Consider the following 17,900-nt stretch of genomic DNA (forward strand, 5'->3'; position numbering starts at 1 on the left):
AGTTGGTTAAAGCAAAAACAAAGATACAAAGATGCAGACAGACAGCGATACACATATGGGAAGACAGGGAGCGGACAGGCAGACGGACAGCAACGGACAGCGACGGCCAGCGACGGACAGGCATTCTCATTGTGCTGCGCTACCCACTTACGCCAGAGATGATATTGTTGCTCGTGGAGCAGAGGCCACTCTCCCGGCGGCGTCTGTCTTGGCCTGGCCATTTCTTTCTTTCTTCGGCCACTGTGGAGTCAGTCGTAAGCCAGCGCTCGTGGGGCTTCGGTTGTGTGGATTCAGTCTACTTGGAGTCTGCTTTTGACGCGCATCGACACTTTGGCCAGTCGCTCTGTGGCATTCAACGAACTCAGATGCCCCGTTTCGGTTTCGAGCTCTCCAAAACGAATTACAACATTTGGATTATACAAACTTAGAGCTGAAGCCAAGCCCAAAGCCAGCAAAGACAGTGAAGTGCATTGAAGTTGTAGCCAGATTTGGCCTGCAACTGGGAGCCTAGTGGCGGTGCAGTGGAATTAAAGTTCAATAAGGCACAAGTAAATGGCGTTTCCAAATGGGCTACCCATACCATTGTGATTACGTTTAAGTGTGAGTGTGTGTGTGAGAGTGTGTGCCTTGAGCGGCATTTGCTAATTACCGCAAAAAAAAACATATCTACACAGTGAAAGTATCTCATAGATGCAGCCGAATTAACGCGCTCGCCGTGTGGCTCATACGAGTATTTCTGGGCCTTGCCTTGCCTTGCCCGCTGTGAGCATAGCTAACATTTTTCCAATATAACAACAATTGCATTTCATGGGGCAATTTATCAGCAGAAAGAGCAACAGCAAGAAAAACTACAAACAAACCAAAAAGTACATCAAAATACAAACAAACAGCATAAAAGTGGCAAATTAATTATTTCGCAATACATTGTTCCTCATGGCCTGTGCCTTAATCTAATTGTTTTTACCCCAAAAATAAATATAACTACAATTTGTCGGTATTTGGTTTTTGCTTGCAGCTAATTAATGAGCCAGCACGGCAGTGAATGATGATGGCCACAGTCGAGGAGCGAGGCATGCAACATCTGCGAGCACAGCGTATCTGCATCTCCAATGAAAATGGAAATGGAAATGGAAGTGGCCAGTAGTTGTGTTTGCCCTATGCAAAGTGTGAAGTGAGGAGCCAAGCCGAGCCGCTAACATGTTAAAAATTAACGTTCATTTCATTGTTCATGCATAGTTGAATTGCATTTTATTGCTAATTGCATACAAAACGAATTCCGAATTCCGAATCCCAAAACCGAAAACGAATCCGAATCCAACAACAGTTAAAAAGTGAGCTAAAGATTTGCATCTGTGAAACAGCAACAGCATTCCGCAAGTGTTAATCGGGTACAGACTTTGAGGATGGTCACCTGCAAAGTGGACTCTCAGAGTGCAGTGGCCATACCCAAAATGAATTCCGTGCGGGCGGCGCGTGGCAAAGCAGCGACCGGCAGCAGTAACAGCAACAGCAACAGCAACTCTTCCGGCTTTCGGCTATTGGACGGCGATCAGCTCGAAAATAATTCGAGTGTCAGTCGAAATTCGATTTACAAACTGAAGATTGATTTAATGTTTGACGATTCCAGGTGAGTAATTAGATGAGGTGAAAATAAATAATTAAAGACGAAAATATCAATCATAGCTGATGGTTTTGTTTTAGGAGGTGTGGCACACCTCATTAGCTTCGCTCTCGATATCATAGCCAACACTTTCGTTCTCGAAACTACAGCAGAAACACAAATGAGAGAAACAGATGCAGAAGAAAGAGCAGCAAAGAGAGAGAGAGACTGACCAAACATGCGTCTTCGCGTCCGTTGAATGTGTTTCGTTTACCGTTTTGCATTTCCATAAGCAGCAAACAACACACAAAAAAAAGCACAGTTAGTTCCAAAATTAAAAACGATATTGTCTGTGAAATAGATAGTAGAAAGAGAGTTGCCAGAGAGAGAGAGGAAAGAACGCACAAGCAGAGGGACAGGGAGAGAAAGAATAATTTGAGTCTTTTGGTCACATCGGATCGGCACTTGCTCGATGCTTAAATATTCCAACGCTGACACACATTCGCGGAGCAAACTGCTTAATTGATTGAAAAAGAAAACTATGACACCACACCGCTCCCCGCTGCCCAGTCAGCAATCTCCACTCCACTCATCTTCATTCCCATTCAAAACTCTCGCAGCGCTGGCGACGTTCTATGGAAATGACCATTTCCGATTTTGTGTCAGTTAGCGGTAAATAGAATCTGGTATTGGGAACACCTAAAGCTGCATGCGTCAGTGGGGGGGAAGGCCATTGGTGCTCCTCCTCCACCTCTGAACCTGGACCATTGTCTGTGTTTGTGGCTCTGGGAACGGCGCTAGCAGGATGTGGATGAGGCCATGGCCAACTCTATAAACAGACATTCTCCAGTCTCCGCAGCTCTAGTCCGAGACGAATATGCTAATCTATGGTTAGTTTTGCGTTAATCAGTCAAACTTTCACAAAAAAATGTAACCGTTTTGTCACACACAGCAGAGACAGAGACAGAGAGTGGAGCCAGCAGCCACCCCCCGAAAGTGTTGGCTTCAAAATAAAACCATTAAAAATGTGGCTGGTGGCCGTTAAATTTGAACAATTTAAACTATTTTACATAGAACTAAATGGATGAAACTCTATAGTTATAGTCCATCAAATCAAAGCTCCAGATAGAACTTTCTATGGCAAACTTTAAACCAGTTTTGATGATCCAATTTCTGTGCTCCCGCCCACCCATTGTAGATCAATGCGTAGCAGCCGCCTCGATGATCCCCGCGGATCGCATCGCACGCGCTCCATCATCATGTATGGGCGTAGTGAGTTGGCCAGCACCTCGGGGGCCAAGAGCAGCTTCCTGCAGGAGTCCAACGAGTCGGCCAAGGTGCTGGCCGAGGCGGCCAAGAAGGATGTGCAGCGGATCAGCAACAGTGTGCAGGCACAGATCGAGCAGCTCTTCACGGACGTGGCTAAGGATGCCACCAGCAGCTTCGATGTCACCTGCCTGGGCTCGCTGCCGCTCAAAGATAAGGTGACGAGTCTCCAGGGACTGCAGGAGCCACTGCGGCAACTGTACCTCACTGAAGTCACCAAGAAGGTGAGTAAATGCAGCGACTAACGGCTCTGCTGGTATCTCAAGCTCTGTTTCGGTGTGTTCTGCAGAAGCTAGGCTCGGGCTCGTTGGATATTTGTGCCACTGGATTGCGTGTGAAGATCAGCAGTGGACCAATCCCAAAGGGCGGCTCTGACGACTGTGAGGCTCACATTACGCCCTTTCACAACATTGCCGTGTGGTCGGCGGTGAAGTTTGTCATCTCCGCGGATGATGGCGGTGCCGCCTTTCTGCCACTGATCACCGATCCCGAAAATATCGACAAGACTGCACTGTTTCAGCCGTTAAGGTGAGTTCTCGAAGCTGTTGCCAAGATCCTTATCCTCAACGAACTTCTGTCTCCAGTTCCAGCGAGCAAATGGCTGTGGAACACAGCATACACGTTCATGCGCCCATCTTTGCGGTTGTCATGCGTTCCGCCAGCTCCCCGAAGATCCTCGAGTGCCATGGCTTCATCTGCAAGAGCACCGAGGATGCCATCGTGATAGCGGCCACCCTCTACCAGAGCCTGATGGCCCACGTCAGCACCAACTCGCACAGGAGTACGAAACGCCGAACGCCGCGCCAGCAGAACGGCGTCAGTTGCATCAGCATCGCCAGCAGCTCGGCCATGACCAGCTCCAACTATTTGTCCCGCTCCCAGATGACGCCCAGTGCCAGTGGGCGACGCAGTTCCTTTCGCGCGGGCACCGGCGCCTCCGGCACGCCCTCCCGCTCCGTGCGCAAGAAGCGCGTCTCCAGCAGCTCGCTCAGCTCCAACAGCAACGTCATTAATGAGGCCGCCGAGGTGGAAACGTCCACGGAGGAGCGCAAGCGCAAGTCCCACAAGTCCAAGCGTGCGCCCCCAGTGCCCACAACGGTGCCGGGCTCTGGCTCAGGCTACAAGGGCGCACCCTTACGCAACGGCAGCATCGTGTGCAGCAATGGACACGTGAACCGGCTGCATCATCACAGCAAAAAGCCAGCAGGAGCGGCTGCAACCAGTGGCTACAAGGGTGCGGACTTGGTGGGGACTGCTGGTGCCAGCAACGGTGGTGGCGGCGAGGCGGCCAATGGGGACATACTGACACGAGTGGCCATACCCAGATCTGGCAGCTTCCTGAACACCGGCGGCCTGACACGCTACAAGTCGCGGGCGGCGCGCCGTCACTCGGGAAAGTTGGGCGGCGGCGGTGGCGGAGGGTGAGTATTATCACCGAGCTCCTTGGGCCAGAAGGATCATCCCCCTGGGTGCCCCTGGCCTGGGTGCTGGTGGTAGTTTGATTTGTTATTTTGGGTGAGAAGGTTTGGTTTGGTTGATTGGCATCGTTTGAATTGTGCTTCTAGTTCCCCACTTGGTTTCAGCGAGCTGTTCAATGAATTTCGTCTGCACGAGAATCTGCACTCCCTGGACGACATTCTGTATGCCATTATCGATGCCGATGGCATGTCCTTCAACGATCTAAAGCCCATCTACAAGGAGTTCCTGCTCAAGCTGGCCGTCACCCTCACCCAGGATGAGCTCTTTCAGCGCTCCAAGAACATCATGCGACGCCAAAAGAAGAAAAAGCAGAAGCGCAAGGCCAGCGTAAATGTATCACAAGTGAGTGGAGAAACACAACACAAGATTGTCCTGTAATGCAATCCCTTCCATTCCACAGAAGAAATCCAAGAGCAGCTTTTTGGACTCAAGAAAATGTTCCAGCTGGGACAATTTCGCTCGTGCCGCGGCAAGCTGGACAAGTCGAGTCCAAAGCCCAAGGAGGCGGCCTCTACACTGGACAGCCAGGGCAAGCGTAAGATTAGTGCGCCCATCATCATTGGACCGCCCATCAGCCACCACGTGCAGCAGCAGCAGCAGCAGCATCAACGCAATCGAGCGGCCACCAGTGGCTCGGATGTGTCCGTGGTGCGCAATGAGCACGCCCTGCAGGGACTCAACAGAAACAGCAGCAGCGGGTAAGCTTCAACTGGAAGAGGTGTAATCCCAGCTCTACCTTAAGCTCCCATTCCTCCCACAGCTATGTCTCCTGCTCCGAGTGCAGCTACGACTCCGAGAGCTGCACCTGCGCCTCCGCTGATCGCTGCTACTGCAGCCTGCGCACCGAGCATCTGAACCACAAGCTGCGCCAGAAGAACGAGCGCACCATGGCCATGGCCAACTCGCGCAAGCCCGCGGGAACGCTCAACCCTGTGGTGGGTGTGGGTGCGGGCGCAGCAGCCAGCAATCGCCACTCCTTGATCTCGTGCAAGTCGGATGACAAGTGCTACTGCTCCATGGTCGAGGAGGAGCCGGCCAGCACGCTGGAGCATGACTCGGTGAACACGCCCTCGGAGACGACCACGTCCTGCGACTCGGACAGCTGCATCAGCGCCAGCAAGTGCTACTGCAAGCGAACCCATCGCCGGCAGCGTGCCCTGGCAGCGGCCGCCATCAGCGAGGATTCCCTGTCGCAGCAGCGCAAGGCGCGCCCAAGTGGCGGGGCGGCACGGAAGGGCAAGTCCGCCGAGAAGCTGGGCCTGGACTACGAACTCTTCAGCATCAGCGGCAACAGCGGCAAGCCCGTCCAGCCGCACGAGGCGCTCAGCGTGAAGAAGAGCGTGGAGGCGGCCGCCGTCTTTGCGGACATGAAGCTCAGCCAGACGACGGACATCAAGAGCCTGTGTCCGCCCATGCAGGCCCAGAAAGCGATGCGTGCGGCCAATGGCAGCTGCCGCTCGTATGTCTCCTCCCGGAAATCCTCGTACCGTGCGCGCGAATCCTTTAGCACGGATCGACTGGGTCCCATGGCCATGCCCATGCCGCTGGGACCTGGCAGCGTGGGTGCAGCACATAAGACATACAGCGCCGACAATCTGTTGCTCAACATGAAGGCCCTTGAGAAGGCAGCGTCCATCAGGAGCAATGTGAGCAGGAGCCGCATGGGCAGCTACCAGTCGATGCGGGCTGTGAGCGCCTCGCTTGAGGACTCGCTGGGGTACTTGCCATAAAAGCATAAAACATTAACTAATACTCGGATCTGCATAAACATAATCGTACTCCAGCCTAGGCCTAGGGCTTATGTTTCCCAAGACAATTGCTGTTGAATCACAATTCTCTTGCGAAACGTAACCCCAATCTCTAGCCCTAAGTTCCTACTTTTAAGAACATCAAGTGTGAATTTATCTATAAGATTTGAATCGTAGTTTATCGATGTGCAATATGAAGACCATTCCAAGTGGGACAAGAGTCCAGCAACCACACAACGCAGTGCAATATTTATAAAGATTTCCAATAAAAACTATTTCATTAACAAATACTATTTCCGTTGAACTTACAGTGAAAGAAAAAGAAAAAGTTTCTAATGGAAAGTAAATACATTTATAGACAAGTGTCTGCCCGTGTGCAGTGTTTTCCCTGTAGATATTCTGCTTCGTCATTCTGTTTTTTGACCAAGGGATATGGTCAGAGACGTCTAATCAGCGCAGACCCGAGGCGGGTCAGGGTCAGGTTCAAATACAGCAGCAGCAGCGGCAGCAGCGAAAGCCCGCAAACGAGCACGTTTGGGATCGAGCAGATGTGCCGCCCAATGGGCGCACGTCAAGCGGTCGGGCAGGAGTGTGATAAGATAACGGATGAGTACGAGGGTGCTGCTGGTGCCTCTGTTGACATGCCAGCTGTTGGCGGCAGGCTATTGGATGCGCTATCCACAGCGGAAGCTTACGTGGAGAGTGCGGCTGAGACGAATTATTATTTCATTGAGATCTGCCGACCAGTGCTGACCGCCCAGAGATGCCCACCTCCGCTGATAGTGTTTTTGTTGCCCGCTCGGATGGTATCTCCGCCGAAGGAGTTCGGGATCAGTATGCCGATGGCAAGGCGGCCAAAGTGTGGGAGATATTCATCGGAGACAAGAACTCGCGCACGGACAACTACAAGAACTTCTTGATCGAAATGCTGCGCCAGAAGGGCTGCAAGCGTGTCCTGGATGTGGCCTGTGGTACAGGGTAAGTCTAAGGGATTCCCCACTAAACTTGACTTTACCATTTCGTTAACACTTTGTGCAGTGTGGACTCGCTTATGCTGGTGGAAGAGGGCTTTGAGGTGGTGTCCGTTGATGCCTCCGACAAGATGCTGAAGTACGCTCTCAAGGAGCGCTGGAACAGGCGAAAGGAAGCTGCCTTTGAGAACTGGGGTAAGATCGGTACTAAAGTCCTTCTTAGCCACATTGCTGACTGTCCGTTTGCAGTTATCGAGGAGGCCAACTGGTTGACTTTGTATGACGACATCAAGGAGCAAATCAAGGATGGCTTCGATGCAGTCATCTGCCTGGGCAACTCGTTTGCCCACTTGATGGACGGCTTTGGGGATCAGCGTGAGCACAAGCAGGCGATTGGCAACTTTGAGAAGTGCCTCAAGCCAGGCGGTGTCCTGCTGATTGATCATCGCAACTATGACAACATCTTGGAGACAGGCTCCACACCCGCCAAGAGCATTTACTATAATGTGAGTATCAGCACGGATCTGCCCCATCATTGTGGCGCCAATTAAAAACTATTAAATGACACATTCCATTCAAAAACACAGAGAAAAGTTGTGCCGTCATCCTCCAACAGATTATGTTCACTGGCTGATCTCATTTTGTGTTAGATTACGTGGAAAATCAATTTCATTTCGCATCATCATCAGCGATTCCCTTATCAGTTACATGCCCACACGAACAACTGATAAGCAGACGTGGAATTCAATTAGTTTTAATCGAATCTCTTCCCTCTCCGAATGACTTGCAGACGAGCCACACGGCGGACATCAAAACATCCGTCCTGTTCTACTGCGGCAAGCCTTCGTTGGTGTCCATGGATTACCTGATTGCGGGCAACAAGCTGACCAGCGAGTTCCGTCTGTCCTACTATCCTCACGAGCTGAAGCGCTTCCAGGAGATACTCAGCGAGATATTTACGGCCAAGGCCAAGCACCAGCTGTACGGAGACTTCAAGGAGATGAGCCAAGTGAAGAATCCAGCCTTCTACATACACTTAATTGAGAAGCCCAAGGCTTAGATTTAAGCATTTAGTTTTTATTCACATCAAACACACATCTAAAATATAAAGTTCGTTCGATTTACATTTGTGCTGTGTGTGCCTCGTGGTGTGGGATGATTTTCTGTTCAAATCATTATGCAGTATCTGCCCACTATGGAGGCAAAGCAGAGAGTCACCATGGCAGCCTCAATCACAAAGGGAAATCGCGATTTCACAAAGTTGAACATCCCCGTGTAGATGCTTGAAAGGGTTGAGAGTAGGCTCGATGTCATGTCTGCACCGATTCTCGATCGATGCCTCAAGTATTCTCTGCTGAAGTTCGACTCTGACTGCGGCCAGCTGAAACGCAAAAAGAAATGGAAAGGCACAAAGTAAAATGTCGCATTAGACTTGCAAATGAATTTGCGTTACGTTTGCTTTTCGGTTGGGTTGGCGATCGAAGTGCGCGTCATGTCTACACGCCAACCAATCCAATAGTGCACAGAACTGTCACAACTTATTCGAACATAATGTTATTTATTAATTAATACGTTTCACATAGATGTGCTATGAGCGGTAACCAAACTTAGACGCCAACAATTTTATTTATACGCTTTGCATCGGTTATTTGCCGATCAATCTCTCCATTCAGTTGGGTCAAAATCTCAGTTATGGTGCGATGCTGCTTCTCGGGCAACTGGTAGACATTGTTCTTCAGCTCATCCTGGCTCTTGTCAATGTGATAGCGCTGTTTGTTCAGCATCTTCTTGGCGGTCTCCAGGTCGGCAGCCATGCCCTTGGTGGCCTTGTTAATGCGCGACACCTCCTGCGAAAACTCGCGCTCAGCCACAACACTGTTGGGCAGAGCTGTGTTGGCCTTTTGCATCAGACTGTGACACTTGCGCACCAGCAGCTCCTGGTTGTCGCTGATCTCCTCGAAGCGCTCGGCCAGCTTGTGGGCCCCCTCGCTGATTATCTCCCGCTCATGCTCCAGGTCCTGGATCTCGCGCAATTGCTGCTCCTTCTTCAGTAGGATTTGATTGATGTGCTTCGCAAACTCGGCACGGACGAGGTCGTGCCGCTTGAGGTACTGTTCGCGCAACACTTCAATGGCCTGGTTCAGTAGCTCGTAGCTCTCGTGGGGCGACGCCGACGACAGCTTGTTGGCGAGAATCGGTTGGTTGACATTGCGCTGCAATAAACCTTTAATTTTGTCAAGGAATGAAGGTCCCGACTCTTGCTGATCCACATCGGAGGCACGCTGCGTCTTCTCATTGGGCGCCACCAACAGCTGGGCATCGATGACCAGCTTTAGGCTGATCACTTGGCCGCTGGCCAACAGCAGCACCACACCAGCTGGCAGTTGTAATAGAGAAATGCCGCAGACGGCATTGATCCGCTCGCTGGAGTCAAACTTTGTGCACAGAACGTACTCGGCCCTGGAGGATGCCGCCAATTCCAGTCTGTCCTCCTCCGACTCACTGTCGAGATACCGCTGCAGCTCCGATATGAAGCTGACTGTGACCACGTGCAGTCCAGCATTATGATAGGCAAAGTAGCGCAGCTCATTGATGATATCTCGCTTCAGGTGTATGGGACAATTGTAGGCGTCTTTTGGTCCAGTATTTGATGCGCCAGACAGACCCAATTCGAGCTCAACCGTTTCCAGCACATGGATGACATACTCAGCGGGCTCTATGAGAATAAAATCATCAACTTCGTTGAAGGAATGCTCCGCGGCCTCGGCATCCATCAGCAGAGCATGGTGTAGCTTTCCGTTCGACTCGGCAATGACGATAGTGGGCGGCAGCGAGGGAATGATCATGATCGAGCAAGACTCCAGGCCGTAGTTATCCATTCTCTGTGGTTTTATGGTTATGGGCCCCTGCAGACGCGTCATATCCGAGTCCAGGCTGGTGAGCAGAATGTAGATGTTTCCATTCTCTCGCAGCACCACAATGGGCCATTCAATCTTCTCCTGCTTGGCGGTCTTTCCGCCCAGCGTCTTGTTGCTTTGATTCAAAGTGGATTCGTTGGCCGCAGTCAGATCGGCAGAACGCGGCTTTGTGGCTGGAGCAATGTCAAAGTCCACGGCAACTTCGCCAAAGTCGGTGTACGAAGTCTTGGCTCCCTTTATCATGGTGAGAGGCCCAACTTGCCACACGTGTCGCAGCTTCGAGTGATTGTACACGCGGATGGTGTTGTTGTTCAGCAGCACCAGCAGAGTGGAGTCCGACACTGAGTTTGGATGCCAGCGCACTTGCCGCACCTCCAGATGGTTGTTCTGGAACAAAAGAGAATCCAGACAGTACGTGCGACATGTGATTTTTTCCTTGCCATCCTTAAAGTAGCCATCGGGACCCCAGCGGCGGGGTAGCTCCAAGATGAATACACCACGCGGTCCACTCAGTGCCACCAGGGAGCATTCGTTTGACACCGTAACACGATCTATGTCCTGAATGATCGGGATGGAAGCTATGAGCGTCTGGTAGTTCACTTTGGCACGCTGCTCAGCCTCCATTAGCGGCGCGCGCCAATTTCGCACGAGCAAACTGGACTCGTTCCCATCCCACGCAAACAGTAAATCGTCGCTGCAGTCCAACAGATTTTGGGTGTTCTGCACAATGGGCAGGCCATTGCGTATTTTTTCAAATAATTTTGTTTTATTTAATTCAAAACAATCCGTGAGTTCCGACATGTCGATTTTATCGATAAAAACAAAACAACTCTGACATATACCGAAATATACCCTTTCATTTTTAAAACATAGCGTAAATATACGGTATATTCCATAACATTTTACTCAACTTTGATATTCTGCTTAATATTACCAGCTATTTAGGATTCTCAGCGCTATAATAATAACTTTATCCGATTGATGCATCAAATGAGCTCATGATTGGCTAGTTTTTATGACTTCCTTTTATTTGATTCTCTGCGAAATAAGGATACAACTAAAAAGGTCAACCAAAAAAATATCATAAAACGGGAATGGACTGCTACGTATTTGACAATTTGTTACTAGACAAACAAAATTCAGCGATGAGGATGTATGGAAGTTTGTCCACCTTTTATGCTCTAATAAATATCTGTTTTTCCAAGCTTCTTCACAAACAACAGTAACCATTTTGACCGATCCGGCAGCACTAAAAGAATAAAACATCGATATACATCGACTATCGATAGCTTATATGCGCGGTGGTTTTTGAATTTGTGTTTTCCACAATGGTACATATATTCTCGTAGTTAAGGTTAGCTAGTTATCTTGGGACGAATTTGATTGTATTTATGGTGCCAGGCCCAACAATGTTGATAACTAAATGATAAGCTACAAATTCAGTTTCTTTGTTACGCTCTCTTATCAGTCCGGGCCGGGCAAGTGCTGTTCTTTTTAGAAGTCGTTTCATAACGTGCCTTATCAGAACGAATACCTATGCATATACAGTTTTAATTTGTTTATAAACAAGTTTTGTATGCTAATATAAACTGTGCGGGGGGGACGGAATCATGGTAGTAGGAAACCCCTTGACATTGAAAATGATGGATGCTCGGTATGTATGCCATAGAAAATAAGAGAAAAGTGTACATCATACATATGTATGTACATGAAATTTCCCGTATTTCATCAGTTTTAAGAGTATATGTTTCATTTTTAATTGTTTAGAAATTTCTCTGAATTCATTTTGGGTTGTGTGTGCGCTTCAAACTTCCGCCTGATGAGTGTGAGGGTCATATTTTCGTAACACCCCACTTCCGCAATGTGAGAAGAGATAAAAGTTGTCAGCTGCAGTTCAGTGTGGTCTGGTCTGCTTCATTTGTATCGCTTTATAAGGCTTTGTCCCGCCCCGCTACGTCGATCAATGACGCTCTTGTCTATCAATACATTCTACATACATATATCTTTTGTCTCTTTTTTTGTTATAATTATTATTAAGTTGTTTTTCTCTTTTAACACATAAACAAACAAAAGCGCCCTAGCCGCAAGGCCGCGGAATGTGGGAGAGAGAAAGAAGAACAACAGAACGACCTGAACTGAACCAGAATCCACTGGAATGGAATCCACTGTCACCACCGACCACACGCTTGTCAGGCCGCGGGGCAGGGTAGGGCTGGGTTCTGCGAGACAAACGGCACGTAGCAACAGCCACTCACTGGGAAAAGGCGGCCAACCCGACTGTCTGTCGGAGGGCGCTGTAATTAAATTACGTTTTATGTTGTTTACCAAAACTGTGTTTTTTTTTTGGCAAGTCAAGGCAGCACGCAGGCGGGAGCTAATATAACCTTTGGAAATGACTTTTGGCCAGCATAAATCAAGAGGGAAATGCTTTTCTTTTCGTCTGCTCGTATGAATGTGTACAGGCGGATGCATATGCAGTTGCTGTTGCAGTGGGTGTCTAAAAATAAAGTCAATTATGCTATGTGTTATTGCAGCTGGTCCCCAAAGCCGGAAAACCAGATGAACAACTCATTTTTGTAGCCGTGTGTTTGTATGTATCTGTAGGTTTTCAGTAAAGTCTGGGGTCGGTTTTTACAAATGCAACTGCACCGAAAGCTTACGAGCTGTGCTTGCAAAGCACACTCATTCATTCATTTCTTGGTTAGAGCTTTGCATAAAAATTCCAAATATGTGGCCCCATTGCATAAAAACGCAATTATGGCGCTGACCGCGTCCGCATTGCATCTGGGTTTTTGAAACCTTATCCTTTCTTTTTGGTTTTTATATTTTACTTATCGTTATTGCTTTTTGGGCTGGCTTATCGACAAATTTCGAAACAAAATGTCCACCTTGCATGCGGTAGCTTTTTACCTGAACATTTACCTCGGCTCGGCCACTTTTGTGGACCGGCACGTGAATACAATCGAAAAATGCCGTTGCCTTCTCGGTGAACGGACGGTGGCACAGTAAAGCTCGACTAAATCGACCACCCATTGGGCGCAAACAAATTCCACTGACAGTCAGCCTTCCGAGCTACGGAATTGGATAGACCTTGATGAGACCTAAAGAGTTTCCACTGTAATTCAATTAAAAATGCGTGGGCGGCGGAAAAGAGAGAACACAAGAGAGAGAGAGAGTGCAACAATAAATGCAATTCCACGTTCGAGACAGTTAACCGGTCGGTCGCCGGATGGCGTTGGGGCGCCGTGGGCAGTCAATTTGGAGCGTTGGCGCTGGGTAATTCCCCCTCCCCGTCATGGTTTTACCGTCTGGCAATGTCTGCATTTGATATGTACTCTTACATATTCAAGTCGATACCGCCGCCAATGGCAAATATTTTCAGTTGTTGGCAACGCGTCACTGTTTTTTGCGCCTGGCAACAGCAAAACAAAGACAAAGAAACACAACGAAATGTTCGACAATTAAAACGGAAAGCAAACACAAAATCTACATATGCATGTATGTGCATATGTATTTGCTTTCTTGAGTGCACTACTAGCGACCTGTTGTCGGCGAGGTGTGATCCTAGAGTTGCAGTTGGAGAATGTATTTTCGTACTCCAGGTGATGCCTTTCCTTTGTGTACTTTGCCCCCTGCAATTCTCCCACGCAGTCAAATTTATCACTTTCGGAAACTCTTGTCCCGACCTGCGCTCACGTGAAGGAGTAGCAACGCGTGCACAGCTGTCCATATGTTTGCACTCTAGGCAATGTCATTAGCTTAGCTCTCAGAAAGCCAGAGAATCAGCAACAAAGCAAAACGGCAGATAACTTGCGGGTTCAACAACAAAATAGTCAAATACACATACACAGCACAAGTATTTAGTTAAAAATAAAACTATTTAACCTTAGCGATGTCGTTGCCATAGTGACGTTGATTCGCCATGGAACTAAAAAGCAAAAATAAGAAAAAAGTTGCAATCTCTGTACATAACCAGCAGAATGCGCAACAATATTAGAGATTAGATTAGAGATTCACAAGCATTTGTGGTTGTGTGCGTGTATGTGCATGGAGAGAGATGGAGCGAGAGGGCGAACAAGTGTGAGATCGGTCAGCTGTGAGAGCACTCACAGCATGCTAATTGATAACGGCAATAACAAACTTTGATTCTGGTTCTTCTGGTTATACCCTTTCAAAGTGTATCACTGATGTTATGATCTGCTGTTTGACCTGTATAGTGTTTTGTATATATAATCAGCATTAACAATCATTTCATTTTATTATTAATCAGAAATATGAACACTGACTAAGAGTATCTCGGCACGCGGCTTTCAAACCACACTTCTGGTCATTTTCTTGTTATCGCTGCTGGTTCTGTCAGTCAGGTGCAGCGGAATCCAGCTAAATCAACAACCTCCTCACACAACTCTCGACTCTGACGTATATTATACAATACTTAATTGAATGATAGAAAAACAGATTAAGTAAACATGCAAATATTGATAACCGGTTAAAGGCAGTCGAGATCTTGAAAGGGGGTTTGCCCAACCCCAACCTCAGCCCTTTGGATGTGGGGAGAGTTTATCAAATCACATGACCACCCCCTTCTCCGGAACGATTTAGAGGTGTGTGATATAATGTGGAATTCTCTAGATGTTTACATGCTTATAGCCGATACTGTTCCAGATACTCGAATCTCTGAAAATGATTTTGTTTCCGTGGGCAAAATAGATTAAGCTTTGATTTGTGTGTGTTTTGATTAACAATTGCTTTTATTCTTTGTTTTATATTTTATATTTGTATGTATAAATTTCTTATTCTCTTATTAATCATACTGATTAATCTAATGCGTAAGTATAGTACTTGAATTTCGATTCACATGTGTAGGCCAATTTTGAGCAATTTGGAAACCAATAAATAAATAACATTTCAAATACAAAACACTAACTGATTTACAAAATACAAATGATGATAGTTACAATATATCTTTCTTTATGCTTAAAGTCTTGGGTTAACGTTTCTGCATTTGCATAGAGACCTTCCGAACAGAAGGCCCTGGCCTCACCACACACCATAATGTGTGTCAAGCAGTGTATACTGTATTACTACTCAAAACCTTATGGATGGTATCTATGCCAGTGCACGGATAGCTTTTTATAGCTTTCCCATTAACTGCGCTCTTATCTAGAGTTATATATATACACACATGGATGATTATTTCACTTACAAGCAGGGCAGAAGGCACTTGAACAAAGAAACAAACAAACAAACAAACAAGCGACGTGTACGCCCAAGTTACTACCCTATATGTATATATATGTATGTATGAACTTAGTATCTAACTATACCCTACCATATGCCAGTGCCAGTGCCCGTGCTGGTGCATCTGTTGTGTATGATGTGGCTATGGTCTAAACTTTGAAACGTGACAAGAGCTATCCTCACATTTGACGCGCTGCTGCCGCTGCTGCTGCTGCTGCTGTTGTGGCACTCGACTGCCTGCAATCGTCAATCGCCAATTGCCATCTTCTATGTACAACTTATACGGAACTATAGCCTACAGAGCCTACATTCATAGTATTTACATAGCATTTTATCGTAGCAGCCTATAAATTCAACTAAACGCAATGGCATACACATAAATAAAGTCTAACTAATGACGCAATTAAGCATGGGTCAACTTATTGATCTACCCTCGCAGGCGGCACCACTCAGACTTGACACTCAGTTGCTCATTTGCAGTCCCCCGCTACTGCGGCTGCCCGACGATGAGGAGCCCGTCAGTCCGAACTGTGAGACGAGCTTATCGTAATCCTCTAGCGATGTCTCGAACTGCTCCAGCTGTCGCGATAGATCATCCAGGGCACTGGCATCGGCTGCACTGGTGGCCACCGCTGCGGCTGCTGCTGTCGGGCCGCAGGCGGCCACCGAGCTACTCGACGCGGGCGTTGTGGAGCTGGACGAGCTGGAGACTTCCGCCTGCAGCTCGTTGAGGCCTCGCAGGGGCGGAGCGTGATAGCACTCGCGATAGAATTTGGCCAAATCGTTGACATGCGATGTGGGTGAGGCGAAGGGAAAGTGCAGCTCCTTCAGCAGATTGTCATCGTCTGGGGGCGGCTCTAGCGTTGGCTCCGAATGGTGGCGATAGGCGGTGGCGGGTATAAGTAGACTTTTGATGGGTGAAAATGAGGTGGCAGCTTCCCCATTTGTGGCCTGCTGCTTCTCGAAGCTCTTGAAGCCCGTCGAGTTGTTGTTGAGATTGTGGCTGTGGTTGAAATTGTTTGCCGTATGGTTGTTGTTGTTATTGTTGTGCAAGTTGTTGCTCACGACACTGGCCACATTGTCGAGGCGGTTCAGCGACTCCATGGAGCAGCCGCTGCCAGTGCTCTCGTGTCGCTGTCGTCCACGCAGCAGCCACTCAAACGGTGGCGTCTCCGGCAGCACAAAGTCATCCTCGGTGTACTGCCTCAGCTTGCCCATGTCCGTGAAGGCGCCCGGACGCAGCGGCTTCTCTATGTCAATGCATCGCCTCTCACCAGATCCCAGCGCTGCGTTCAGGCCCCCTAAACCCAGCTTCTTCGTGACGGCCGTGCCATGGTTTTGGGTCTGCTGGTTGTTGGGTGAGCTGGCATCGGTTGCTGGCCGAAAATGATCCGACTTGAGCATAATTATGTTGTTTTCCGTCTGGTGGGCCTGCGCCGTGGTCGGGGAAATGGTCATCTTTGTGCGATATGCGACCGACATGACCAAAGAGCCCACAATCGTGTGCAGCTGTCCAATTTTCACATTCTTGTGGCCTTCGCCGAGCGTATGGACTTGCGGGCGATCCACATAGATGCGATAGAATATGCCATACGAGTCCGGGCACTGGCGACGCGACAGCTTGTAGGCGGGCGTGGTCCGGGTGAGGGAGATGAGGGACTTTAGCATAATGCCCATGCGACTGTAGATTGCGTGGGAGGCCTTCAACGTCTGGCTCTCGCCATTTGTGCCATTCATGTCCGCCTTGGAGTCGTCGCGGGCGTTTGACGCGCCCCCACCATTCGTTGTGGTGCCATTCGCGGCTGGTTGCAGCAGATCCAGGGACCACACTTCCAGCACCATCTGGTCGCCCTCCGTTGTCTTCAGCGATATTTCCACGCACAGCGGCAGACGCTGCAGAATGCTATCGCCAGGCTTCAGAGCCAACGCCCTCTTCGTCTCGTCCATAACTTCGGGATGATCCTGCACCACAATATTGAACCAGTCATTGCCCGCCAGCGGATTGCACTGCGTTTGAATCTTCTCGCCCAGACGCGACTGCACCACTACCTGGGTGGACTTCAACGCCAGAAATTTGATGAACCTCTCCAGGTCTTTCTCCGCAGCATTCAAACGTTGTGTTGCAGACATTTTGAGTTTTTTTTCTTTTCTTTGTTTGTGTCTCGTTTTCCGATTTTTCGTGGTTTAAGTGTGTGTATTTTCAGTCTGTTCTCACTTGCACTCGGGCTCGGGCTCGCACACTGCAACAGCGTACAAAGTTCGCCTTTGCCTTGTTTTGTATTTCTTTTCTATTTTTCACGCTTCCGCGTATTGTCTGCGTATTCATGAGAATTGAGTTTTATGGAATTTTTCCGTTTTGATTTTCCGTTTATGTCGCGCACGTTGCCTTCTAGGTGATGCACCGAATTATTAACACTTGCTCGAGCATTTTGCCAAAACACTATAATTTGTGCAACGCCTTTCAATGATGTACAATTCAATGCGTTTGTTTAGAAAAAAATATTAAAAATATTCATTACCGCCATTAAAGTGTGACTAGCAGTGCGACCGCGGGCTGTTTGACAAACTATACAGTCTGGCCCTCGGAAATATACCAAAATATACGGTCTCACTTTCA

At 48.5% G+C, this 17,900-nt stretch overlaps 5 protein-coding genes across 7 annotated transcripts; 2 read left to right on the plus strand and 3 right to left on the minus strand.

The window, feature by feature from the left end:
• Positions 1-267: 267 nt before the first annotated feature.
• LOC117899666 lies at positions 268-6,420 on the plus strand. 3 transcript variants are annotated; one of them, XM_034809854.1, is made up of 8 exons: positions 268-548; positions 1,016-1,627; positions 2,799-3,150; positions 3,216-3,454; positions 3,511-4,347; positions 4,492-4,751; positions 4,809-5,103; positions 5,166-6,420. In XM_034809854.1, exons 2-8 carry the CDS (start codon positions 1,404-1,406, stop codon positions 6,133-6,135), a joined length of 3,177 nt encoding a protein of 1,058 aa, XP_034665745.1. In that variant the 5' UTR covers positions 268-548; positions 1,016-1,403; the 3' UTR covers positions 6,136-6,420. The 3 variants fall into 3 exon arrangements, with proteins under 3 accessions (XP_034665745.1, XP_034665743.1, XP_034665744.1); XM_034809852.1 differs by having other exon boundaries at positions 4,492-4,747; positions 4,806-5,103; positions 5,166-5,365; XM_034809853.1 differs by having other exon boundaries at positions 4,510-4,747; positions 4,806-5,103; positions 5,166-5,365.
• Positions 6,421-6,863: 443 nt separating this feature from the next.
• LOC117899673 (glycine N-methyltransferase) lies at positions 6,864-8,250 on the plus strand. The gene is made up of 4 exons (XM_034809861.1): positions 6,864-7,131; positions 7,192-7,319; positions 7,374-7,630; positions 7,915-8,250. The coding sequence occupies exons 1-4, from the start codon at positions 6,917-6,919 to the stop codon at positions 8,182-8,184; spliced, it is 870 nt and encodes a 289-aa protein (XP_034665752.1). The 5' UTR covers positions 6,864-6,916; the 3' UTR covers positions 8,185-8,250.
• Positions 8,181-8,510, minus strand: LOC117899674. Its single transcript, XM_034809862.1, has one exon. The coding sequence runs from the start codon at positions 8,436-8,438 to the stop codon at positions 8,292-8,294; it is 147 nt and encodes a 48-aa protein (XP_034665753.1). The 5' UTR covers positions 8,439-8,510; the 3' UTR covers positions 8,181-8,291.
• Positions 8,511-8,694: 184 nt separating this feature from the next.
• Positions 8,695-10,857, minus strand: LOC117899667 (nuclear pore complex protein Nup88). The gene has a single exon (XM_034809855.1). The coding sequence runs from the start codon at positions 10,841-10,843 to the stop codon at positions 8,732-8,734; it is 2,112 nt and encodes a 703-aa protein (XP_034665746.1). The 5' UTR covers positions 10,844-10,857; the 3' UTR covers positions 8,695-8,731.
• Positions 10,858-14,776: 3,919 nt separating this feature from the next.
• LOC117898118 (autophagy-related protein 13 homolog) lies at positions 14,777-17,824 on the minus strand. Its single transcript, XM_034807307.1, has one exon. The coding sequence runs from the start codon at positions 17,411-17,413 to the stop codon at positions 15,746-15,748; it is 1,668 nt and encodes a 555-aa protein (XP_034663198.1). The 5' UTR covers positions 17,414-17,824; the 3' UTR covers positions 14,777-15,745.
• Between the last annotated feature and the right edge of the window lie 76 nt (positions 17,825-17,900).

This window comes from Drosophila subobscura, chromosome O, assembly GCF_008121235.1.
Source record: "Drosophila subobscura isolate 14011-0131.10 chromosome O, UCBerk_Dsub_1.0, whole genome shotgun sequence".
In the NCBI taxonomy this organism is placed as follows: Eukaryota; Metazoa; Arthropoda; class Insecta; order Diptera; family Drosophilidae; genus Drosophila; species Drosophila subobscura.